Source organism: Hippopotamus amphibius, chromosome 1 (assembly GCF_030028045.1).
Source record: "Hippopotamus amphibius kiboko isolate mHipAmp2 chromosome 1, mHipAmp2.hap2, whole genome shotgun sequence".
NCBI lineage: Eukaryota > Metazoa > Chordata > Mammalia > Artiodactyla > Hippopotamidae > Hippopotamus > Hippopotamus amphibius.
The window spans coordinates 100,774,817-100,801,011 of NC_080186.1; the positions used below are offsets into that span (position 1 = coordinate 100,774,817).

Sequence of the window (26,195 nt, forward strand, 5' to 3'; positions counted from 1 at the left end):
ATTTGTAGGTGTTTTCCTTTTCTTGTGTTTCCTACTTAGAGAAGTTCCTTTAGCACTTGTTGTGAGGCTGGTTTGGTGGTGCTGAATTGTCTTCACTTTTGCTTGTCTGGAAAGCTTTTGATTTCTCCCTCAAATCTGAATGAGATTCTTGCTGGGTAGAGTATTCTTGGCTGTAGGTTTCTCTCTTTCAGGACTTTCAGTATATCCTGGCATTCCCTTCTGTCCTGCAGAGTTTCTGTAGAAAGGTCAGCTGTTATCCTGATGGGTTTTCCCTTATATGTTATTTGTTGCTTTTCTCTTGCTGCTTTTAATATTTTTTCTTTGTGTTTAATTGTCGTTAGTTTGATTAATATGTGCCTTGGCGTATTTCTCCTTGGGTTTATTCTGTATGGGACTCTCTGTGCTTCTTGGACTTGGTTAATTATTTCCTTTCCCATGTTGGGGAAGTTTTCCACTATCACCTCTTCAAATATTTTCTCAGGCCCTTTCTTTTGTTCTTCTTCTTCTGGGATGCCTATAATTCGAATGTTGGTATGCTTAATGTTATCACTGAGGTCTCTGAGAGTGTCTTCTATTCTTTTTATTCTTTTTTCTTTTTCCTGCTCTGTGGCATTTATTTCCCCCATTCTATCTTCCAACTCACTTATTCGTTCTTCTGCCTCAGTCATTCTGCTGGTTATAGCATCTAGAGTATTTTTAACTTCAGTTACTTTGTTATCCATTGCTATTTGTTTTTCTGAGTTTTTATGAACTGTTTCTTGTACTTTCTCTATTTTGTTATCAAGATTTTGTATCATTTTTACTATCATTACTCTGAATTCTTTTTCAGGCATTTTTCCTATTTCCTCCTCATTTATTTGGTCTTGTGGGGTTTTTTCCTGCTCCTTTGCCTGCATGGTGTTTCTTTGTTTCCTCATGGTTGTCCAAGCTTTTGGGGTTGCTTGTCCTGGCGATAGAGGTGTTTAGAGAAGACTGTCCAAGCCTCAGACTAATGTCCAAGTATTGGATTAAACAAATACTAAGTCTAGGAAACACATACATGTATAAGACACACAATTACTAAATCCATTAGGACATAAGGCTCTGGAAAGACCTGACAGAATCCCAGTATGCTATCAGATATTCAAAGAGAAACCCAACAGAAATTGACAACTGAAAGAGAACAAATCAGAGACAAAAGCAAAAGCAAACAAACAAACAAATAACACCTTACCCATACAAACATTAATCCAGGGAGATTTTGTAAGCTAGGATCAAATATAGAAAAGAGCTAGAGTACCACCAGACAGAATGGAGATTCTCAGAATGAAATTAGACAATTGTACTAAGAACTAAGATAAAGACAAAAACCTAATATTAAATACCAAGGTGGTGCGTCCTCTGGAGAATAGAGCAAGGAGTCTGAGCAGATCGATAGTGTTGCTTATAAGTATGTTAAGATAAAATAAACTAAAAATGGCTGGAAGAAAGGGGAACAGAAGAGTGTAGTGTGATTGGAAATATGCAAATAAAAAGAAAGGAATAGAAATGTATAAAAGATAGGGATGAAAGGAAAGTATGAGAGATATATTGTCCATACTACCAAAAACTTAGCTAGATATAGAAGTATATAAAAAGGCAAAAAAATAAAAATAGTATAAAAAAAATTTAAAAAAATTATGTTATAAAACTTGTAGATCCCTTAGGACTAAGATCATAATTAATAAAAAAAAAAAAAAAGAGAGAAAAAAAAAATCCAGAACTGTTCCCAGAATGGACCAGTTCAATAGGATTGATACTAATATTTCTGTTTCCTTAGAGTCTCAGTGGTAAGTGTCCTTCTACTCGCCTTGGGTTTTTTTGCATTATTCTGTGACCAGCAGAGGTTCCTTTATTGTTCGTCTGTAAGCCTCGGTGTGTGGGGAGGGAGAGAGTACAATAGTGGCTCCTTCCCCTGGGAGTGAGTGAGCAGTGGCACACTATTGTTTCAGTCAGTCTTGGAGGTGCCTGTTGCAGAGGAACGCTGGTGGCTCAGGTGTAAACAGAAAGTCTCAGAGTTGGGCCTCTCTCAGGTTTTTTTTTGGCAGCCTCCCTGCTGCCGGGTTCCAAGGGGTTTTAATCCAGCCCCGCCCGAGTGCCTGAGGGTACTTGTTATCCCTGAGCGCCTTAGGTGGCCCACAGGGCATGTCTCCACTGCCTGCTGCAGAAGCTCCAAAAGAGAGAGAGAGGCTATGCCTGCGGAGCCTGCAGCATCCAGCTTCCATCATGGCCGGGCAGCTCTCAGGGGTGGGCACTCCTCACCGTGGATCTCTTCCCTCCTGTCCTCTCGGTCTGTCACCTTACTGGCAACAATATTTCTCACTCTGAACCAGCTCTCCGGTTCCCACGCTCCCGCTCCTGGACCCTCTGTTCAGCTGTGGATCGACGTTTCGGTCCAGGAAGGCTGAGCTGCAGTGTGGACCCTCCGCGTGTTTCTCACTCTCCCCCATCTGCTACGGCTCTGCTGCTTCACCCTCTTTGAGCCATCGTAGATGCCTCCCTACCGGTTATGTTGGGATCCTTGCAGTCCTTTCTGGTGTCCGAGGCCATCTGCTGGTGTTCAGCTGGTTCTCTGTGGGAATTATTGCATCATTTGGTGCATTCCCAATGCATCTGTGGAGAGGGATGCATTCCACATCCCTCTACTTCGCCGCCATCTTTTTCTCCTGGACACAGGCTTTTAACTCCTTTGGGTTAAAACTAATAAACATGATTTCTGGATCTTGTGATAAGTCATTCAGTTTTGTAATAAACTGCCAATCTGTCTTCTAAAGTGGCTGTATCATTTTGCATCCCCACCAGCAATTAATGAGAGTTCCTGTTGCTCCACATTCTTGCTAGCACTTGGTATTGTCAGTGTTCTCGATATTGGCCATTCTAATAGGTATGTAGTGGTATCTTGTTTTTTAATTTGCAGTTCCCTGATGGCATATAATTTGGAACATCTTTTCATATACTGATTTGCCATCTGTATGTTGTCTCTGGTGAAATGTCTGCTCAGGTCTTTTGTCCACTTTTAAATCAGATTGTTAGTTTTCTTATTGTTGAGTTTTAGTATTCTTTGACTATTTCAGATAATGGTTTATCTGATAGGTCTTTTGTAAATATTTTCTCCCAGTCTGTGTCTTCTCATTCTTTGGCACTATTGGCTTTTTAGCTATAGTATTATTTTTTTGTGTTTGCTCTAGGATTTTCAATATATGACTTTAACTTATCATAGTTTACCTTCTAATAATATCATAGACATATAGTATAAAAACCTTACAGAAATATATTTCAATTCCCCATTCCTGTCCTTTGTTCTATTTTTGACATACAATATACTTCTACATATGTTACAAACACCACAATGCATTGTTAATATTTTTGCCTTAAGCTGTTAAGTTGTCTTTTTTAAAATAAACACTTCAAAATGAACAGTTCTGTGGCATTTAATACATTCACAGTGTTGTGCAAGCACTACCTTTATCTAGTTCCAAATCATTTCATCACCCCAAAAGAATACCCTTTACCCTCTAAGCTGTTATTCCCTATTTTCCATTCCCCCAGTCCCTGGTAACCGTGAGTCTGCTTTCTGTCTCTATGAATTCACTTATTCAGTGTGTTTCAAATAAGTGGAATCATACCATATGTGATTTTTTGTGTCTACCTACTTTCACTTCAATTGTTTTTTACACACGTGTACTGAAGGAAGTTAGCTATGTTATTAGTTTATTGTTCCTTAGCTACCACGGATTAATTTGCTAATGATCTTTTATTGATTTTCTCATGTAACAATACTGTAAAAGGTATTGTTTTTAAAGTATCTTTTAAAGTAAAAGGTCTACTAAACAAAGATGAGAAAAGTTAAGATACATTTTGGTGAGATTAATAACGTATTGTTGATTAGTTGCTGAGAAGTGGTTACGCATGTTATTGTGAGTACAGTTAATACTGCTCATATTATTCAGCCAGAGAAATAATATCTAATTACAAAGAGGTTATATAAAGTAACAAAAGTAGAGTGAAAGATATTATACTAAGGGTTAGAGAAATAAGTTTTGATATATAGGAAAGAGACAATACTGATCTGACTTTATAATACTACAAATTTTATTACAGAAAACATTAGCAATTCCTATTAACATTTATATATGACCTTAATTTTAAAAATGTTTTGAAATGGATGGGACAAGCTTGTATAAATTCATATAAATCTGGCATATTAGGGGCTTTAACTGGTTGCCAAAAGAGAGCAGCAAATTGACATAATTTTTATACATATTAAATCAAAATTGTCTCTTTACTTTGGAGCTTTGAGGTAGTAAAATGATCAATATGCCCATGAGGTCCAGCTCTACTTGCTATCAATTATCTGTATTGTTTAAGAAAAGAGCATTAAAAGGAGTTTAATAAACAGATTTTGTTTCAAATTGCAGACTATTGTAATTTGATTCTTATAGATAACTCAAAGTTCAGATGAATAAACATGTTTAAAAAAATATCTGTTGCATGAAATTTTAGAATTTTATGGAACTAGAGCATCTTGCAAGCTAAAAAAGTACCCACTCTTTGAGGAGGGGAAAGTATTAGTAAATCTGATCCATATTCCAATGTCACTCCTCTGTTTAGCTAATTGAAGATTGTGGGTGGCTTTTTTTACCTTTGAATTAAAATTTTAGTGTAATAAAAAGGATATTAGGAAACTTGGATTTTAGCTGGGCTTTGCCTGTAGTTATCTATAGAACATTGAAGCAGTTAATAACCTCTCTATGTATTGAATTATACACTCTGAGATTAGCATCTATATGTTCACTTATTTATGTGTTCAGTAAATATTTATTGAACATATAGTATATACAATAGGCTGGTTTGAATTCTGAGCATACAGTGATGACCACGATAGATGAGCCTCTCCTTTTATGATGTTTACATTCTATTTGGAAAGGGAGAAACAGAGAAAAACGTGTGAACAAATAATATAATATCAGAAAGTTATAAATGCTATGAAAAAGGTATGAGATAATGGGATAAAAAGTGATGGGGGTAGTGTGAGATACCAGATTTGGTGGTCAAGGAAGGCTTTTCTGAGGAAGTAATTTTTAAGCTGAGATAATGAGGAAGCCATTTGGAGAGATGGTGAAAGAGCTCTTCATAATGAACAAACAGCAAATGCAAAGCCCTGTTGCAAGAAAAGTTTAGAATGTTCAAAAGAACATGGAGAGTGAACTAGTGGTACAATATGAATCCAGATAAGTAGGCGCAGATCATTTCTATCTACTGGATTTTTAAAAACAACTATGTTGGGGGTATGATTGACATACAATTACTGCATGTATTAGTTTCCTAGGGCTGTTATAAAAAAAAGTACAACTGAATGGCTTAAACATCAGGCATTTATTGTCTCACAGTTCTAGAGGCTAGAAGTCCAAGATAAGGTATTGGTATTGTAGGTCATGCTACTCTGAGGGTCCTGGGAAAGGATCTGTTCTAGGCCTGTCTCCTAGTTTCTGGTAGTTCCTTGTGGCAAGGAACTCTAGTTACCACATGGCGTTCTCCCTGCTCATATGTCTGTATCTAAGTTTCCCCCTTTTATAAGGATACCAATCATATTGTTTTAGGGGCCTAACCTACTCCATCTTAACTAATTTCATTTCAACTTATCCCAAATAAGGTCACATTATTAGTTACTAGGGGTTGGAACTTCAGTGTATGAATTTGGGGGTACACAATTCAAACCATAATGGCGCATATGTTTAAAGAGTACAGTTTGATATGTTTTGACATATGTATATCCTATGAAATCATCACAGTCAAGATAATGAAAATATTCATCACTCCTAAAAATGTCTCTGCCTCTTTGTAACCCTCTCTCCTGCTCTTCCTTGCCTTTCTGCATTCCCAGGTAGTCACTAATTGGCTTTTGCTCTAATGATTAATTTGTATTTTCTAGAATTTTATGTAAAAAGAATCATATGGCATGTACTTTTTTTGGTCTGGCTTTTATTTTTATTGAGGTAATAATTATTTTTACTGAGGTAACATTGGTTTATAACATTGTATGTTTCGTGTATACAACATTATAATTTGGCTTCTGAGTACACAACAGCCTGCTTACCACAAGAGTCCAGTTTCTGTCCATCACCAGGCAGTTGACCCCCTTTACCATTTTGCCCTCCCTCCAACCCTCTTTCTCCTCAATGTGTTCTCTGTATCTATGTGTTTGTTTTTGTTTGTTTTGTTTATTTTGATTTTTAAAAATATTCCACATGATTGAAATCATACGTTATTTGTCTTTCTCCACCTGACTTATTTCACTTAGTATAATATCCTCAAGGTACATCCATGTTGTTGCAATTGGCAAGATTTCATCTTTTTATGACTGAGTAGTATTCTATTGTGTGTGTGTGTATATATATGTATATATATATATACCACATCTTCTTTATTTATTCATTCATTGATGGGCACTTAGGTTGTTTCCGTATCTTATCTATTGTGAATAATGCTGCCATGAACATAGGGGTGCATGTATCTTTTTGAATTAGTATTTTTGTACTCTTTGGATAAATACCCAGAAGTTAAGCAGATGGATCATATAGTTTTATTCTTTTTTTTTTTTTTTTTAAAGAGACAGCCTTTATTTTAAGGATTTTTTACATTGAAGAATTCAAAAAGTGGTAGGTTTTTGGAACCTATTGACCTGTATTTAAAAGGAACTGTTGACAAAGATCCACCAGAAATAATCTGAACAAGCAGAAAAACACAGTTACTACTACTGAAACCTACTAAAGTAATTCCAGGATGTACGGTTTATCCAACGTAATGATACCTCTTAATGCTGTCACTAATGTGAAACTGACTGCTTCTTACTTTTCTAAACACACATTGGTATAATAACAATATTCAATCCCTTCTGTTCTTTCCTGAATATATAAAAATTAAAATACCAATTAAAAAACTAATATACTCTTCTCTTTAAATGTTTCTTACAGATACAATTTCAATATTTTCATTCAATAGTGGTGTGGTTTAAGAGATTTTTCATTCACAAGCCAAACAACAATCCACCCAAAGGGAACTGATAGCCTATAGGCTCATAGTGCAAATAAAGATTTCGGGAATGCAGCAACTGACCTTTCTAAAATACGAAACAGATAAAATTCTTAGAAGATACATGCAATAAGCTCTACTAAGCAGCTGGCCACAGAACTAGAACATTTGATAATTTTACTGGTGATTTCAATGAGACTCCAGATGTTTCCAAGCTCAACTTCAGCTCTCATCTTAGGCTTTGTATTTTGCTTTTCCAGTTTCACTAATGACACAAACATGATTCAAATCCCTGAAGTATTCATTATAGTCAAGGGCATATCCTACAACAAACTTGTCTGGAATTTCAAATCCAACAAAGTCTGGTCTGTATCCAACGCTTCGAGGGTTCCTTTTCACCAGCAAGCTTGCAACATTGACCATCTTTGGATTATGCTGCTTGACCAAGGAAAGCAAGGTTTGCATTGTTTTGCCAGTGTCAGTTCCAGTTAAAGTTGAGAGATCATCTCCACCAATTACTTTTATGTCGCCTGTTGACTGGTCATTACAGTAGCTCTTCAGTCTGATAAAATCTACAGTCATAGGAATGGATCTATCACTATTTCTATTCAGTGCTTTGATGTAATCCAGCAAGTCAGCAAATAATTTATAGCCCCCCTTGGGCACACAGAGGGCCACGATGTGATGGCCTCCCATCTCCTTCATCACATCTCGAGCCAGCCGTTCGGTCCTGTCCATAATTAGTCCATGAGGAATAAACACCTTTTCCAAATCTTCAGCATAATGATTAGGTATACAAAATAAATCTAGGTCATAACCCGGTTCATCATCACTAATCATGACGCTGGGTCTGCGGGTCGCCATAACGGAGCCGGCTGGCGCGCGGGCTAAAGGCAGTCTGGGGAGGAGGAAGCCGGCGGCAGGGCCGAGCAGGAGGCAGAGGCGCGGTGGGAGGCAGCACCGCACGGGAAAGCCGAGAAGTCCGCGCGAGCGCTCTTCGCTGCTGCCGCCTATTCTTAATTTTTTGAAAAATTACCGTATTGTTTTTCATAGTGGCTGCACCAATTTACCTTTCTACCAAGTCTATGAGATTTCCCTTTTCTCCATATACTCTCCAACACTTGTTATTTTTTTCTGTTTTTGATAATAGCCATTCTGATGGGTCTGAGGCAATATCTCATAGTGGTTTTGATTTGCATTTACCTATTAATTAGTGATGCTGAGCATCTTTTCATTTGTCTGTTGGCCATCTGTATGTCTCCTTTGGAAAAATGTCTATTCAGTTTCTCTGCTTATATTTTCAGGTTTTTTTTTTTTTTTTGATATTGAGTTTTATGAATTCTTTATATTTTTTGGATATTAACTCCTTATGAGATAAATGATCTACAAATATCTTATCCCATTTGGTAAGTTTTCTTTTAGTTTTGTTGATGGTTTCCTTTGCTGTGAAGAAACTTTTTAGTTAGACACCTGTTTATTTTTGCTTTTGTTTTTCTTGCTTGAGGAGACATATCCAGAAAGATATAGCTAAGACCAGTGTCAAAGAGTATACTGACTGTGTTTTCTTCTAGGACTTTTATGATTTCAGGTCTTACATCCAAGTCTTTAATACATTTTGAATTAATATTTGTGTGTGGTGTAAGGTAATGGTCTACTTTCATTTTTTTGCATGTGATTGTCTAGTTTTCCAAACACTGTTTTTGAAGAGACTGTCCTTTCTTTATTGTATGTCCTGCACTTTTGTTTGTTAGGATGTTTTTGATTACTGATTCCATCTCCCTTACTAGTAATTGGTCTCTTCAGATTTTCTATTTCTACGTAATTCAGTGTTGTTGTATATTTCTATGGTAATTTCCCATCTCTTCTAGGATTTCTAGGTTTTTGGCTTATTGTTCATGATAATCTCTTATGTTCTTTTGTGTATCTGTGATATCGATTGTAATATCTCCTCTTTTCTGATTTTATTTATTTGCATCTTTTTTCTTGGTGAGTCTAGCTAAGGGTTTGACAATATTGTTTACCTTTTCAAAAACTGAGCTTTTATTTTCATCAGACTTTTCTATTGCATTTTTAGTCTCTATTGCATTTATTTCTGCTCTGATCTTTGTTATTTACTTCCTTCTACTAACTTTGGGGTTAGTTTGTTCTTCTTTTTTTCTAGTTCCTTGTGGAGTAAGTTTATTTGGCTTATGTTGTTTCTTTTATATCTTTCTTGTTTCTTAATGTAGCCATCTGTTGCTATGAACTTCCCTCTTGGAACTGTTCTTGCTGCATCACATAATTTGGTATGTTGTATTTCCAGTTCCATTTGTCTCAAGGTAATTTTTCATTTCTTTTTTGATTTCATCTTTGACCAATTGGTTATTCAGTAGCATGTTGTTTAATCTCCACATATTTGTAAATTTTACAATTTTCTTCTTTTCACTGATTTCTAGTTTCATACCATTGTGGTTGGAAAAGGTGCTTTATATGATTTCAGTCTTCTTAAATTTATTAGACTTGTTTTGTGGCCTAGCATGTGATTTATCCTGGAGAATATTTCAGGTGTGGTTGTATTGGATAAAACAGCTACCTTTCCTAATCTATAATGAGTGGCTTCATGTAGGAGGTGAATCTTATTGTTCAACCCTGCCCTAGCTTTTGGTTGTCTCTCAAACCTTTATTTTGTTTTGTTTTGTTTTGTTTTTTGTTTTACAAAGTTTATTAGAGAAATATCCAAGAAGACACAAGAACCATAATGATGAAGTTTAATTGGGATGTTTGCAAAAGCTTTTCAAAGAAACTGTGGCACTGTAAGACTTGTCACCAAAACTTGGAAGTCTATTTTTTCAAACTTGGTATGCCATGCTTTTTTTTTTAATTTTTAAAAAATTTGTATTATTATTAATATTTTTTAAGCTCTTTATTGGAATATAATTGCTTTACACGCTTGTACCAGCTTTTGAGGTACACCAAAGCAAATCAGCTGTATTTATACATATATCCCCATATCCCCTGCCTCCCATGACTGTCCCTCATGCTCCCCTCAACTTCCTGCTAGCTATCTATTTTACAGTTGGTAGTGTAAATATGTCTATGCTACTCTCTCACTTCATCCCAGTTTCCCCTTCGCCCCCTGCCCCCCCAACCCCATGTCCTCCAGTCCATTCTCTCTGTATCTGCATCCTTATTCTTGCCCTGTCACTGGGTTCATTAGTACCATTTTTTTTTTTTTGGATTCAGTATATATGAGTTAGCATACAGTGTTTGTTTTTCTCTTTCTGGCTTACTTCATTTTGTATGACAGACTCTAGATCTACCCACCTCATCACATATAGCTCCATTTCATTCCTTTTTATGGCTGAGTAATATTCCATTGTATATATATGCCACATCTTCTTTATCCATTCATCTGTTGATGGGCATTTCGGTTGCTTCCATGTCCTGGCTATTGTAAATAGTGCTGCAATGAACATTATGGTACGTGTTTCTTTTTGGATTATGGTTTTCTCTGGGTATATGCCCAGTAGTGGGATGACTGGATCATATGGTAGTTCTATTTGTAGTTTTTTAAGGAACCTCCAAACTGTTTTCCATAGTGGCTGTACCAACTTACATTCCCACCAACAGTGCAGGAGGGTTCCCTTTTCTCCACACCCTCTCCAACATTTGTTGTTTGTAGATGTTTTGATGATGGCCATTCTGACTGGTGTGAGGTGATACCTCATTGTGGCTTTGACTTGCATTTCTCTGATGATTAGTGATGTTGAGCATCTTTTCATGTGTTTGTTGGCCATCTGTATATCTTCTTTGGAGAAATGTCTGTTTAGGTCTTCTGCCCATTTGTGGAGTGGGTTATTTGCTTTTTTGGTATTAAGCTGCATGAGCTGCTTGTTATTTTGGAGATTAATCCTTTGTCCATTGCTTCGTTGGCAAGTATTTTCTCCCATTCTGAGAGTTGCTTTCTAGTCTTGTTTATGGTTTCTTTTGCTGTGCAAAAGCTTTTAAGTTTCATGAGGTCCCATTTGTTTATTCTTGATTTTATTTCCATGCTTCTAGGAGGTGGGTCCAAAAGGATCTTGCTTTGATGGATGTCATAGAGTGTTCTGCCTAGGTTTTCCTCTAGGAGTTTTATAGTGTCTGGCCTTACATGTAGGTCTTTAATCCATTTGGAGTTTATTTTGTGTATGGTGTTAGGAAGTGTTCTAATTTCATTCTTTTACATGTTGCTGTCCAATTTTCCCAGCACCACTTATTGAAGAGGCTGTCTTTTTTCCATTGTATATTCTTGCCTCCTTTGTCAAAGATAAGGTGCCCATATGTGCTTGGGTTTACCTCTGAGTTCTCTATTCTGTTCCATTGATCTTCCTTACTGTTTTTGTGCCAGTACCATATTGTCTTGATCACTGTGGCCTTGTAGTATAGTTTGAAGTCAGGAAGCCTGATTCCACCAACTCCATTTTTCCTTCTCAAGATCGCTTTGGCTATTCGGGGTCTTTTGTTTCCATACAAATCGTAAGATTTCTTGTTCTAGTTCTGTGAAAAATGCCATTGGTAATTTGATGGGGATTGCATTGAATCTGTAAATTGCTTTGGGTAGTACAGTCATTTTCACGATGTTGATTCTTCCAGTCCAAGAACATGGTATGTCCCTCCATCTGTTTGTGTCATCTTTGATTTCTTTCATCAGTGTCTTAAAGTTTTCTGCATACAGATCCTTTGCCTCCTTAGGCAGGTTTATTCCTAGGTATTTTATTCTTTGTGTTGCAATGGTAAATGGGAGTGTTTCCTTAATTTCTCTTTCTGCTCTTCCATTGTTAGTGTATAGGAATGCAAGGGATTTCTGTGCATTAATTTTATATCCTGCTACTTTACTAAATTCATCGATTAGTGCTAGGAATTTTCTGGTAGAGTTGGGTTTTCTGTGTATAATAACATGTCATCTGCAAAGAGGGACAATTTTACTTCTTTTCCAATTTGGATTCCTTTTATTTCTTTTTCTTCTCTGATTCCTGTGGCTAAAACTTCCAAAACTATGTTGAATAATAATGGTGAGAGTGGACACCCTTGTCTTGTTCCTTTTCTAAGAGGGGATTCTTTCAGTTTTTCCCCATTTAGAATGATGTTGGCTTTTGGTTTCTCATATATGGCTTTTATTATTTTGAGGTAATTTCCTTCTATGCCCATTTTCTGGAGAGATTTTATCATAAATGGATGTTGAACTTTGTCAAAAGCTTTTTCTGCATCTATTGAGATGATCATATGGTTTTTATCCTTCAATTTGTTGATATGATGTATCACATTCATTGATTTGTGTATACTGAAGAATCCTTGCATCCCAGGGATAAACCCCACTCGATCATGGTGTATGATTTTTTTAATGTGCTGTTGGATTCTGTTAGCTAGTATTTTGTTGAGGATTTTTGCATCTATATTCATCAGTGATATTGGCCTGTAATTTTCTTTTTTTGTGGCATCTTTGCCTGGTTTTGGTATCAGGGTGATGGTGGCCTCATAGAATGAGTTTGGGAGTGTTCCTCCTTCTGCAATATTTTGGAAGAGTTTGAGAAGGATAGGTGTTAGCTCTTCTCTAAATGTTTGATAGAATTCACCCATGAATCCATCTGGCCCTGGGCTTTTGTGTGTTGGAAGATTTTTAATCACAGTCTCAATTTCCATACTTGTGATTGGTCAGGTTGTATTTTCTATTTCTTCCTGGTTCAGTCTTGGAAGATTGTATTTTTCTAAGAATATATCCATTTCTTCCAGGTTATCCAACTTATTGGCATATAGTTGCTTGTAGTAGTCTCTCATGATCTTTTGTATTTCTGTGATGTCCATTGTTACTTCTCCTTTTTCATTTCTAATTCTGTTGATTTGCATCTTCTCCCTTTTTTTTTCCTGAGTCTGGCTAATAGTTTAGCATTTTTGTTTATCTTCTCAAAGAACCAGCTTTTAATTTCATTGATCTTTGCTCTTGTTTCCTTCATTTCTTTTTCATTTATTTCTGATCTGATCTTTATGGTTTCTTTCCTTCTGCTCACTTTGGGGTTTCTTTGTTCTTCTTTTTCTAATTGTTTTAGGTGTAAGGTTAACTTGTTTATTCAATATTTTTCTTGTTTCTTGAGGTAGGAGTGTGTTGCTATAAACTTCCCTCTTAGAACTGCTTTTGCTGCGTCCCATAGGTTTTGGGTTGTTGTGTTTTCATTGTCATTTGTTTCTAGATAGTTTTTGATTTCCTCTGCTTTCTTCAGTTAATTTTTGGTTGTTTAATAGTGAATTGTTTAGCCTCCATGTGTTTGTATTTTTTACAGCTTTTTTTCCTGTCATTGATATCTAGTCTCATGGCTTTGAGTTCAGAGAAGATGCTTGATATGATTTCAGTTTTCTTGAATTTACTGAGGCTTGATTTGTGACCCAAGATGTGATCTATCCTGGAAAGTGTTGCATGTGCACTTGGGAAGAAAGTGTATTCTGTCGTTTTTGGATGGAATGTCCTATAAATATCAATTAAGTCAAGATGGTCTAATGTGTCATTTAAAGCTTGTGTGTCTTTATTTATTTTCTGTTTGGATGATCTGTCCATTGATGTAAGTGGGGTGTTAAAGTCTCTTACTATTATTGTGTTACTGTTGATTTCCCTTTTTATGGCTCTTAGCATTTGCCTTATGTATTGAGGTGCTCCTATGTTGGGGGCATAGATATTTACCATTGTGATATGTTCTTCTTGGATTGACCCCTTGATCATTATGTAGTGTCCTTCCTTAGCTCTTGTAATAGTCTTTAAAGTCTAATTTGTCTGATATGAGTATTGCTACTCCAGCTTTCTTTTGACTACCATTTGCATGGAATATCTTTTTCCATCCCTTTACTTTCAGTCTATATGTATCCCTTGGTCTGAAGTGGGTTTCTTGTAGGCCACATATAGAAAGGTCTTGTTTTTGTATCCATTCAGCCAGTCTGTGTCTTTTGGTTGGAGCATTTAATCCATTTATATTTAAGGTGATTATTGACATGTATGTTCCTATTACCATTTTCTTAATTGTTTTGGGTTTGTTTTTATAGGTCTTTTCCTTCTCTTGTGTTTCCTGCTTAGAAAAGTTCCTTTAGCAATTGTTGTGAGGCTGGTTTGGTGGTGCTGAATTGTCTTCACTTTTGCTTGTCTGGAAAGCTTTTGATTTCTCCCTCAAATCTGAATGAGATTCTTGCTGGGTAGAGTCTTCTTGGCTGTAGGTTTCTCTCTTTCAGGACTTTCAGTATATCCTGCCATTCCCTTCTGTCCTGCAGATTTTCTGCAGAAAGATCAGCTGTTATCCTTATGGGTTTTCCCTTATATATTATTTGTTGCTTTTCTCTTGCTGCTTTTAATATTTTTTCTTTGTGTTTAATTGTCGTTAGTTTGATTAATATGTGCCTTGGTGTATTACTCCTTGGATTTATTCTGTATGGGACTCTGCGCTTTGGGCTTGATTATTTCCTTTCCCATATTGGGGAAGTTTTCCACTATAACCTCTTCAAATATTTTCTCAGGCCCTTTCTTTTCTTCTTCTTCTTCTGGGATGCCTGTGATTCGAATGTTGGTGCCCTTCATGTTGTCACCAAGGTCTCAGAGACTGTCTTCCATTTTTTTTATTCTTTTTTCTGTTTCCACTCTGTGGCAGTTATTTCCCCCATTCAACTCACTTATTTGTTCTTCTGCCTTAGTTATTCTGCTGTTTATACCATCTAGAGTATTTTTAATTTCAGTTATTTTGTTGTCCATTACTGTTTGTTTGCTCTTTAGTTCTTCTGAGTCCTTATTAACTGTTTCTTGTATTTTCTGTATTTTGTTATTGAGATTTTGGATCATCTTTACTATCACTACTCTGAATTCTTTTTCAGGCAATTTTCCTATTTCCTCCTCATTTATTTGGTCTTGTGGGTTTTTTTCCTGCTCCTTTGCCTGCGTGGTGTTTCTTTGTTTTCTCATTTTGTCTAATTTATATGATTTGCTGTCACCTTTCCCTATGCTGCCTAGCTGTAATTCCTCTTGTTTCTGCCCTCTCCCCTCTGTGGTGGGGTTTGTCCAGTGTCTTGAGTAGGCTTCCTGGTGGGGGGATCTGGTGTCTGCTTTCTGGTGTGTGACTCTGTGTCTTTTCTCTCTGATGAGCAGGGCCATGTCAGTTGGTGTGTTTTAGGGTATCTGTGAGGTTAATATGGCTTTAGGTAGTCTATGTGCTGATGGGTGGGTTTGTGTTCCTGTCTTGTTTGTAGTTTGGTTTGAGGTGTCCAACACTGGCAATTGCAGACAGTTGGATGAAGATGAGTCTTAGACTCTGATACAGGGCTCTGTGAAAATTCTCTGCAGTTAATCTTCCCTGTGTGTGAGGACTCCCTAGTAGTCTAGCATCCTGGATTCAGTGCTCCCTCCCCAGAGCCTCCTACTTGACTTCTGATGGAGTAGTCCAGACTTCAGAGGTTCCTTGTCCCAGCAATAAAGGAGTTTAAAGAAGACTGTCCAAGCCCCAGACTAATGGCAGTGTGTTGAGTCAAACAAATACTAAGTCAAGGCAACACATATATGTAAAAGACACACAAATACTGAATCCAGTAGAACATATGGCACTAGAAAGACCTGACAGAAGAATCCCAGTATGCCATCAGACAATCAAAGAGAAAACCAACAGAAATTCAAAACCAAAACCACACCCCCCCCAAACACACAAACACAAATCCAGGGAGATTTTGAAAGCTAGGATCAAATATAATAAAGAACAAGAGTACCACCAGACAGACTGAAGATTCTCAGAATGAAATCAGACAATTATACTTAGAACTATGATAGAGACAAAACCTAATAATAAAAACCAAAGCAGTGTGTCATCTGGAGAATAAAGCAAGGAAATAGAGAAGAGCGATGATGTTGCTTATAAATATATTAAGGTAAAATGAACTAAAAAAGGATAGAAGACAGGGCAACAGAAAAGCATAGTGTGACTGGAAATATGAAAAGAAAAAGAAATAGAAATGTATAAAAGAGATGAAAAGAAGGTAGGAGAGATACAGTCAGCACTAGAAAAAACTTATCTAGAAATAGAAATATATAAAAAGGCTAAAAATAAAAATAGAATAAAAAATAGAATAAAAATATCTTGTAAAACTTGTAGATCCCTTAGGACTAAGATCATAATTAATAAAACAAAAAACAAAAAACTAGAAGTGACCCCAGAATGGACCAGATTGATAGAATTAATAATAATATTTCTATTTCTTTGGGGTCTCAGCTGTAAGTGTCCTTCTACCTGTCTTGGGCTTTTTGTATTACTCTGTGACCAGCAGAGCTTCCTTTATTGTTCATCTGTAAGTTCCGGTGTGTAGGGAGAGAGAGGGTACAATAGTGGCTCCTTCCCCTGGGAGTGAGTGAGCAGTGGCACCCTGCCTGGGTCATGGTGGCTTGGGCAGCTCAGGCCAAGAAAGTGACTCCAACCACAGCTCCTCCCCACTGCTGTGACTCCACCAGGGTGCCCTGCCTGGGTCATGGCAGCTCAGTCAGCCATGGCGGTGCCTGTTGCAGAGGGGCGCTGGTGGCTCAGGTGTAAACAGAATGTCTCCAGAGCTGGTCCACTCTGAGGACTTTTGGCTCTTGGCTGCAGGCACTCTAGGCCAGCCCCACCCAGGGGCCTTTGTTATCCCTGAGTGCATTAGCCAGGCCCAGAGGGGTCCTTCCTTTGTCCATTGCAGGCACCGAGAGAGAATTTACACCAGTGGCTCCTCCCCCCTTCTTGTGAGTCAGCAGTATTGAGCCACTGCCATGGCTGCCCAACCTTTCATGGTAGGCATTCTCTGCTGCGGATATCTTCCCTCCTGTCCTCTCAGTCCATCTCCCTACTGCCAACAATGTTTCTCACTCTGAACCAGTTCTCTGGTTCCCACGTTCCAGCTCCCAGACCTCCTGTTCAGCTGTGAACTGATGTCTCAGTCTGGACATGCTAAGCCATGGTGCAGACCCTCTGTGTATTTCTCACTCTTTTCTGTCTGCCACAGCTCAGCCATTTCTCCCTCTTTGAATAGTCCCAAATGCCTCCCTTCTGACCCAGGGAAATTCCCTGTTGGAGAAGGGGTTTCCCTGTCAGATAAGGGACGTTTCCCTGAATTCAGCAGTCTCCCCTCTGTTTCAGATCCCCCTGCCCCAGGGTGTGGGACCCATCCCTTTCCTTTCTTCTCCTTTCTCCTTTTCTTTTTCCCCCTCTGTTCTACCCAGTTATGTTGGGATCTTTGCAGTCCTTTCTGGTGTCCGTGGTCGTTTGCTGGTGTTCAGCTGGTTCTCTGTGGGAATTATTGCATCTTTTGGTGTATTCCTGATTCATCTGTGGAGAGGGATACAGTCCACATCCTTCTACTTCACTGCCATCTTTCTTCCTCACTATTTATTACTTTTTAAATCCAAGGAAAAAACAAATAAGATATTTTGAAGTAATTTTGGGGGTTTTAATCAACAAGATATATGCCAGTTGTCCTGGATTACATAAAGAAGTTGTCTTTGCTTTATAGATGAGCAATGATTTTATATATCTCTAATGAGCATTTAGGTAAAATATGGGGCACTCAAGCCTGCCCCCCTCCCCCAATTTTCATTCCCAGGACTTGCTTAGATAATGTTGTGGGTGTTTTGTTTTGAATTTGTTTTTTTCTCTTTCTGTGTATATCTTTTTTAATGTTAATAAATATTAATAAAGGATATCTTAACAAGGATAATTTTATTTTGAAATAGGAGAAAAGGAAAATTCATGCTGCAATAATGTCAGAGTTTCCAGAGGAAGATGTTGTGAAATTGTTTGTCTAAACACATTTTATTTGGGGTTCAGTATGAATTTTCAATAGATGGTTTTTGGATAAGAAAGCAGTAATTCAAACGTGATTATATAAACAAGAAGATCAGAGGGGAATTATCTTGAAGGGTATAAAATGAACCAGGAGCTTTCAGTCTGGGTCATTACAGCATCAGCTCACCAATGCAAAGTAAGGTAGGTGTCTACACTGAGAAGGCTTTGTGAAATGAAATGTCATTATTCTAAATTATTTTCATTTTCATCATTTTAGCATTTATTTAAAAATGGCAAATGCTGAGTGATAATTTGCATTTTTAGGCTGTAGAAATTCTAGTTATTGCTCCAGAATTGTTCAACGGTGGATGAAGATGAATGAACATATGTAAGGATAAGAAAATATTCTACTGACTTCAAAGAAGAGGAAAAATTGATCAATTCCCTAATGAAGGCTGGTTGATATTCATGGCCTTCCCATACTATTTACATGTGATTTAAATGTTTTAATCAATTAAATAATCTGTGTATTAAATCCTGCCAATTACTAATGGTATCTTTGATGATAATGTACTTCTGAGAAAACTTGGGAGTAAATTCAGTTTTGGGTACCTTGAAGAGGTAATTTACTCTTTGTTGTTTTAGTTATGGCTGTACCCCGCTTGGATAGTGTCCAAAGCATACACCTGCCTTATAGTACATTTTGCTCTCTAGAAAAATATATTGCTTTAGTGAACTTGCTAGATTGTTCACAAGGTAGGCAATTGGTTCTTTTCATAACACAGTTAGGGATTTGGAGAGAAAAGATTGGTGAAGGAAATTAGCAGAGCAGAGAGAAATGTGCTTAACAATGAAGGTAGTGAGAACAAAAAGATGAGAGAAAATGTTGGGTAAGGGCAAAGGAAAGAGGATATCTTGGAATAAGTACAAATGTTGAAAGTGTAGACATAGATGGTCATGGCACTGAAAAGGGCATCTCTCATTATTTAGGGCCTAAAATAATACCCCTGTGTTTAGGTGCTCAATAAATCATTTATGAATGATTTTAAAAGAGGCAATTAAGATGCAGAGGGTGAGAATCCAGGTAACAATAAAGGAGAAATTGTGTCAGATCATATCTAGCAAGGTATTAGCTAACACTGATTTATATACTCAGTGCTATGTAGTTACATAGTCTTCTGTAACATCCCAATTGCTTCACATGTATTGTTTTATTCTTATTATGAACTTAGGAAGGAGTATATGGAAAAATGAAGGTACAAATTTCTTAATTTCTCAGTTACACACAATTGCAATAAAATCTGGAAGCATAATTCTAGATCATTATCTTTTAGACCAGGGACTGGACACTAATTTATCACATAGAATCACAGTCTATTTGTGCTGAAAAGTGCTTCCTGATCGTCTTCTGGTTCTAAGCCTTTTTTAACAGTTGAAGAAATTGAGGCCCAGAAAGATTCTTTGGGTGAAGTTTTACTATTTGCAATAAAGGAGAAAGAATAATTCTTACTTTCTTTACTAAGTTATATAGCTATTGTTGCTGATGATTCATCACTTTTAATTTTTCTTTTGTTAGTTTGGAGTTTTACATTTATAAGAGGAACTTGGGAACAATGTAGAGCGTCCATAATGAATATGACAACAATGGGTAAAAGTTCCAAAACTGTTTTTTATTCTACAGTTTTAAAAAGGATCAGGTGTACTTGTCTCCTTTTGTTTTGCAAATAGGGAAATTAGGCCCAGATAGATTCAATATTTTAATCAGTTTCTCATAGATCCATGGGAGATATTGAAATAGAATTCTGTTTCTTAAGTCCAGGACCAATATTCTTATCACTAGGTCAGCACATATCTATTTTATATAGATCATAGAGCTAGCAGTTAAAGTATGTGAAGTTAATTATTTCCTATGGCAAAACTCCAGTAGCTGGCTGGCTAGATGAGCAAGGACCATATGATCATTTCAGGTGAGTATTTTATATCATTTACTCAGTAGATATATTTTTTTTAAGTTTTTTTTTATTATGGACCGTTTTTAAAATCTTTATTGAATTTGTTACAATATTGCTTCTGTTTTATGTTTTTTGGCCACAAGGCATGTGGGACCTTAGCTTCCCAACTAGGGATTGAACCCTCACCCCCTGCATTGGAAGGTCAAGTCTTAACCCCTGGACTGCCAGGGAGGTCTCTCAGTTGCTATTTTTAAGATCCTGCAGAGGATCCTCTAAGTCTGTGGCTCTAAAATAATGGAACCAACTCTATACCTTAGAGGGAGCTCATATTTGTGAAGCACTGAGAAAACCAGACTCCGTGAGCAAGGAATTCTTGTAATTTTGCTCCATGATTGAAATACCAAAAAACCTCCTAGGAATGCTCAAATATGCAAATTTTATGTGAAAGTATTCACCAGAAAACCCTTCTTAATGGGTTATTTCACTTTCTTGTCTACGTAGAAAAAAAATCTTTGATTACTGGGGTGTCAGAGTCATAATTTCAACTCTCAGAGCACTTAAAATACTACCTACTTTTTGTAACATTTATTCTTATTTATCTTGAGTGAATATCTAGGAGTAGAGTTGCTGGGTCATCAGTTAAGTGTATGGTTAGTTTTATAAGAAACTATCAAACTGATTTTCAAAATATTTGTATGTACTATTTTACCATCCCACCAGCAGCAAAATAAGGTTCTAGTTGCTCAAAATCATCACCAACACTTGGTGTTATCAGCTAAACAATATGTATTTTTATTATTAGTATTCATAGTTATCTCCTTCACTAGACGGTCAGCCCTTGAAGTCAAAGACCGTAGCTTATGCATTTTGTATCTGTCAATGCCTAGTATAAATGCTCAATATATGTTTGTCTAATTTATCTGCAATTCTCATTCTACAGATAGGAAATTGGTTGGAATGGCCACTAATCTCTGGAAGTTGACATTTAAAGTAAATACCTTGTAGCTTGTTGAATGTGGTTTCATTTTTTTTCTTACAAGTTGATTAAAGACAAAAATTCTTATTAACCGAGGCTGAGTCTATGATATTTCAGTTAATGGAAGTTTCAGTGTATGCAGCTTAAAGATGCTATTGGAATATAATTGATAGATGTGAGAAAAAAATTGAGAAAAATCTTGATATATTTTTCATGATTGAATAACAATGTTTAATGAATTATAATTTATTTAATAGAATAATAAAACAAGTTTGTGTTCAAAAGTAATACTACTCCATTAAGATATGTATTTTCTTTTCTGACAATGATACTTGAGAAGGAAAAAAATCCAAATATACCTAGCTAGCTGTACAATACTTCTAAATGAAAAAAATCTTCTTAACCTTTGAAGTGATCAACTTACATCCAAAAGTCTGAAACTTGATTACCCTCTCTCAGTAGCAAAACTTAAATAATTATGCCATAACATTATCCAGCTTATTGCAATGTCCAGTTGATAGTGAACACACTCTTCATCAGAAAAGCTGTATTGAGATATGTGTTCTGCCTGAGGCACAGTAGATCCTCTGTTGCCTTCCATGCAGTCAAAACTTATTTTACTTTCCTGGCTAACTTATAGTGGGTCTATCATCCTTGATTGTATTACTCTCATTATGTCAACATATATTTTTTGCCTCCATAGTCTTTTTAAGATGAGTTCCATACAACTTCTGAATAAAATAATTTTATTTTTCCAACTCTCTTTCAACTTTAAAGGAATATCTTAAGGGTTGAGAAGAGGGATTTTTAGATTTCTGGATTAGCCCCTTAACACCAGTGATAATTTTAGTTGACCTTTAGCCTTGTCTTTCTTGACAGGCATAGGGTAGAATCACATGCAAGATTATTTGCATTGAGCTGGTACTGAAGTTTGATCATGCATTTGATTTCTTTGCCCTTTCTTATTATGACCAGTTTGTTGGCCTTTGAAGCTATTAAACCAAAGTTTTTAGAAAAACACATTTCTGGGAAAGGCCTTATTGAAGCCTGAATTCACTTCTTATAATGATAAAGGCAGCTATTTCGATTGTTTCCATTGAATGAATTGTTTTGTACTTAGTTGACATATGTGTCCCTGCCACTTTTCTGTTGTAGTGTTTCAGGCTTGCTATTTCACTACCTAGTGGAGCTAAGTGGCACTTTAAGCAGGACTTTCACTGTGTGAGCTGTCACTATGGACTATGTGGATCATAGCCACATCTAAGTGTATAAAGAAAGGTTATTGAGAGTATTAACTATGTAAAAACACCTAATAGAGGGCGTAGGACAAAGTAGGCATTCACTAAATACTCATATTTACACACACACGTGCACGCGCGCACACACACACATTATAGCTCTTTCCAAATGTCCCTTCTGAATGTCATAAAGGATACATGTAATAGATTCTTTAATTTTATCTTTGATTTAGCATGACTACTATCTTCCTGGTGTCCATGATTTTTGGCCTTGCATGTGGGCAAGCAGTGTCTTTTTGCATTCCAACTGAGTATATGATGCATGTTGAAAAGAAAGAGTGTGCTTACTGCCTAACCATCAACACCACCATCTGTGCTGGATATTGTATGACACGGGTATGTAGTTCATTTCACTTCTTTTAACTGAAAATTAGATAAACCTAGACTCAGTCCATCTTCATCCAGAGAGAAAATGAGATAAAGCACAAGCTCATTTCCAAAATCTAATGGTTGTTGGCTCTGTAGAGGTATGGTGCACAGGTTACAGTATCTACACAGTACAATAGATACAGAAATTTTATAATAGTTTTACTTCCAAAATTTATTTAAACCTTATCTTGTTCTCATGATATAAGTTAAAGGAGAGGAGGTGTCACATTTTGTCTCTATGAGATTTAGTGTGGCTATGTTGAGTTGGTACTGGGGAATGGAACTAAGGAATCCTCCTCCAGTCCTATTTGTGACAAAGGAATATGTGAATTGATTTTTATCTGTTTCCATTGTCTATATATTTTCTAAAGTCCTATCACATTATGATCCTTTTTAAATTCTTTCCTCAGGACTTCAATGGCAAGCTGTTTCTTCCCAAATATGCTCTGTCCCAGGATGTTTGTACATATAGAGACTTCATGTACAAGACTGTAGAAATACCAGGATGCCCACACCATGTTACTCCTTATTTCTCCTACCCTGTAGCTATAAGCTGTAAGTGTGGCAAATGTAATACTGACTATAGTGATTGTATACATGAGGCCGTCAAAACAAACTACTGTACCAAACCTCAGAAGTCATATGTGGTGGGATTTTCTATCTAACTTCAATAGCAATGTAATTTGCAATTTGGTTAAATGTGTTTACCTGGAAAAAATTAATAAAATATAGATATATTTCACAACACCTTGTGTACATTTGAGAACTATTTCATCCATACCCATACCCATTCATGCATTAGAGAACTTCAGGGCTTTAGAAGAAAAGGTGAGTGAAAGAGCATTTCCAGCTCATACGAAGGATGGATTCCACATGAAAGGGCAGAGTGCAGGTAAAATGGAGAACAGGGACATGAAATACTAATGAAAGCCAGCCTTAAGCAGGCTCTCTTAACAGAGGCCCATGAGGTTTGTCTTGACATAGAAAAGGAATATGGTGAAGCTACAGAGTAATGTGATCAGCAGCTGAAGGATCATATGGTGTCAGCATACTGGAGACACCTAGTTCAAAAGGCTAAAACGGCGCTGGAGTAGAGGGGGAGAGTAAGGAATACATGAAATCTACAATATACTACTTAATCCTGTCATTCAAATGCACAAGATAAAACTTCACCAAAACTCAATAAACAGTATATTCTAATCTATTAAATTTAATTACTCTGGTGGGCCTACTGACTTATGAAAGTTATACTCCAAAAGCCTAGAAAAGAGGCCACGATCATTTTACATGTAGAAGTCTAAATCCTTTGTAGTCTTTCAGGTAATTTGAGACATTTTCCAGCAACTTGTGCTTCTGGCTTTTGATGTCATGAAAAACTAGTATGATTATGAGAGATTTTAGGAATACTGGTAGAGTGCTAAGGGATTTAATAGAGAGGAATCAACCTAAATTTTAACCTAAACCTTCAATATTGAAACACTGTTTTCCAGTAAATGTGCTTAGTGAGTGGTTTATTTATTTTTTCCTTCTTTAGTAGTCTTTCATGAGAGTTTGGTTTCAACAGCTTAGTGAAGTGAGACAGATCTAGTGCCCTGCAGACTTGACCTCGAAAAGATGATTTATCCTATATTTTTCTATTCTTCTCCATTCAAATTGCTGCCATTGGGTGAAAATCAATTGTCAGCGGGGCTGGTTGTGTTTGCTGTATCCAAGTCACTGGTTGTATTCATCTGGGCATCTTGTAAGTGCTTGCAGGCTGAAAGTGTCTGGGGGGATGCTAAGGTAGTGTAGATGGATTAGTACAAAACCCACGCTCTGCCAATGGGGAAGGAATAGTTGTACATTTATATGCAAAGTCAGGAATCCACATCATTCTTACCTTAATATTTGAAGCCAATATTAGCATGATCTTCAAATATTAATCTGGGGCTTTGGGTTCTCATATCACTTGATAACATGGACACTTAAACCTGCAGTATTAAAACATCCCCTCTGAAAACTGTATATCAAATATAGATCTTTGATTAGTGAGTGAAAAGTCTAATGTTCAAGCCTAACTGGCACTAATCACATATGACTTTCATGGAATCTGAAAAATGTTTTTCAAGGACTTGAGCTGTGGAAAGGCTATGAGGTTCAGGGAGGCCCCTTATAAATAGTCCATCTCAGAAGACATTTGTTAAATGGGCTTCCTCAACCTTCAGGGAGGAGGTTAGGCCTGGACATGGGTGTGGTGGCCTATACCACCATGGAGCCCTAGAGTGGGTATATCAGAGAAAACTTATTTCCTTCCACTGAAAGCAGTCCATTTGGATTAGATGCATGTATAAATTATATTAAACTGTTTTTGAAAATGGAGTTGTCCAAGGCAAAGAATCCTTAGAAAAGAGCTTAGGCATTGGCATGACCAACAATTTACCTCAACTGAATCCAGAAACTTGGATATATGGAAATGCTATTTTGGAATGTATTAGTATTCTTTGGGTTTAGAAGTGGGAGAATGTATAGAGAACTTAGAGATGGGAAAGTGAAGAATTATTGCTTGTGTAAGAAGAGAAAGATGGAAATTTTAGAACATCTTCTGAACTGGTCTTTAATTCAACCTGAAGTTTAGAGTCAGTTTTTGGCAGAGGAGGTTTGAGATTCAGTTCTTTAAAAAGAATCCCTCTTGTTTCTTATTTGACTTTGAAATATAAAGATTTATTTCATAACTAAATGGATTTGGGTTTGGTGTAGCAACAATCTCTTCTTTTCTAATGTCCAAATGCTTTAGAAGTAAGTGAATGTACCAAGATGATATATTGGCAGGTAGCAGTGTGATGCTTCCTGATAATAGGAAATTCAAGTAATAAAAGTTCTCTTTTAGAGGGAATGTACCTCAACATAATAAAGGCCATATATGCAAGCCCACAGCTAACATCATACTGATGAAAACTTTTCCTGCAAGATCAGGAACAAGACAAGAATATCTACTATTATCATAGCATCAGAAGTCCTAGCCAGAACAGGTAGGCAAAAAAAAAAAAAAAAAAAAAAAGATAAAAGACATCCAAATTGGAAATGAAAATGTAAAATTGTCCCTACTGCATGATACTATATGTAGAAAACCCTAAAAACTCCATCAAAAAACTGTGAGAATTAACAAATGAATTTAGTAAAATTTCAGGATACAAAGTCATGTATAGAAATTGGTTGCATTTCTATGTACTAGTAACTAACAGAGAAATTAATAAAACAGTCCTATTTACAATTACATCGAGAATAATAAAATACCCAGGAGGTAAAAGACCTATACACTGATAACTGTGAGACATTGATGAAAGAACCTGAAGAAGACACAAATAGGTGGGAAGATATTCTGTGCTTATGGATTGGAAGAATTAATATTGTTAAATAAATGTCCATACTACCTAAAGTGACCTACAAATTCAATGCAATCTTTATCAAAATTCCAATGCCAGGTTTTACAGAACAAGAACAAACAATTCTGAAATTTGTATGGAACAACAAAGGACCTCAAATAGCCAAAGCAATCTTGAGAAAGAAGAACAAAGCTGGAATATCATTCGCCCAGATTTCAAACTATATTACAAAGCTATAGCAATCAAAACAGTATGGCATTGGCATTTAAAAAAAGACGCTAAATCAATTGAACAGAATAGAGAGCCCAGAATAAAGCCCATGCATATATATGGTCAATTAATATACAATAAAGGAGTCAAGACTCTACAATGGGGAAATGGCAGTCTCTTCAATAAATGGTGTTGAG

At 36.6% G+C, this 26,195-nt stretch overlaps 2 protein-coding genes across 2 annotated transcripts; one reads left to right on the forward strand and one right to left on the reverse strand.

Moving 5' to 3' along the window:
- Positions 1-7,204: 7,204 nt before the first annotated feature.
- LOC130859859 (hypoxanthine-guanine phosphoribosyltransferase-like) lies at positions 7,205-7,933 on the reverse strand. Its single transcript, XM_057747324.1, has one exon. The coding sequence runs from the start codon at positions 7,912-7,914 to the stop codon at positions 7,285-7,287; it is 630 nt and encodes a 209-aa protein (XP_057603307.1). The 5' UTR covers positions 7,915-7,933; the 3' UTR covers positions 7,205-7,284.
- Positions 7,934-17,987: 10,054 nt separating this feature from the next.
- Positions 17,988-23,167, forward strand: TSHB (thyroid stimulating hormone subunit beta). The gene is made up of 3 exons (XM_057749249.1): positions 17,988-18,032; positions 22,231-22,393; positions 22,837-23,167. Exons 2-3 carry the CDS (start codon positions 22,232-22,234, stop codon positions 23,089-23,091), a joined length of 417 nt encoding a protein of 138 aa, XP_057605232.1. The 5' UTR covers positions 17,988-18,032; position 22,231; the 3' UTR covers positions 23,092-23,167.
- The last annotated feature ends 3,028 nt before the right edge of the window (positions 23,168-26,195 follow it).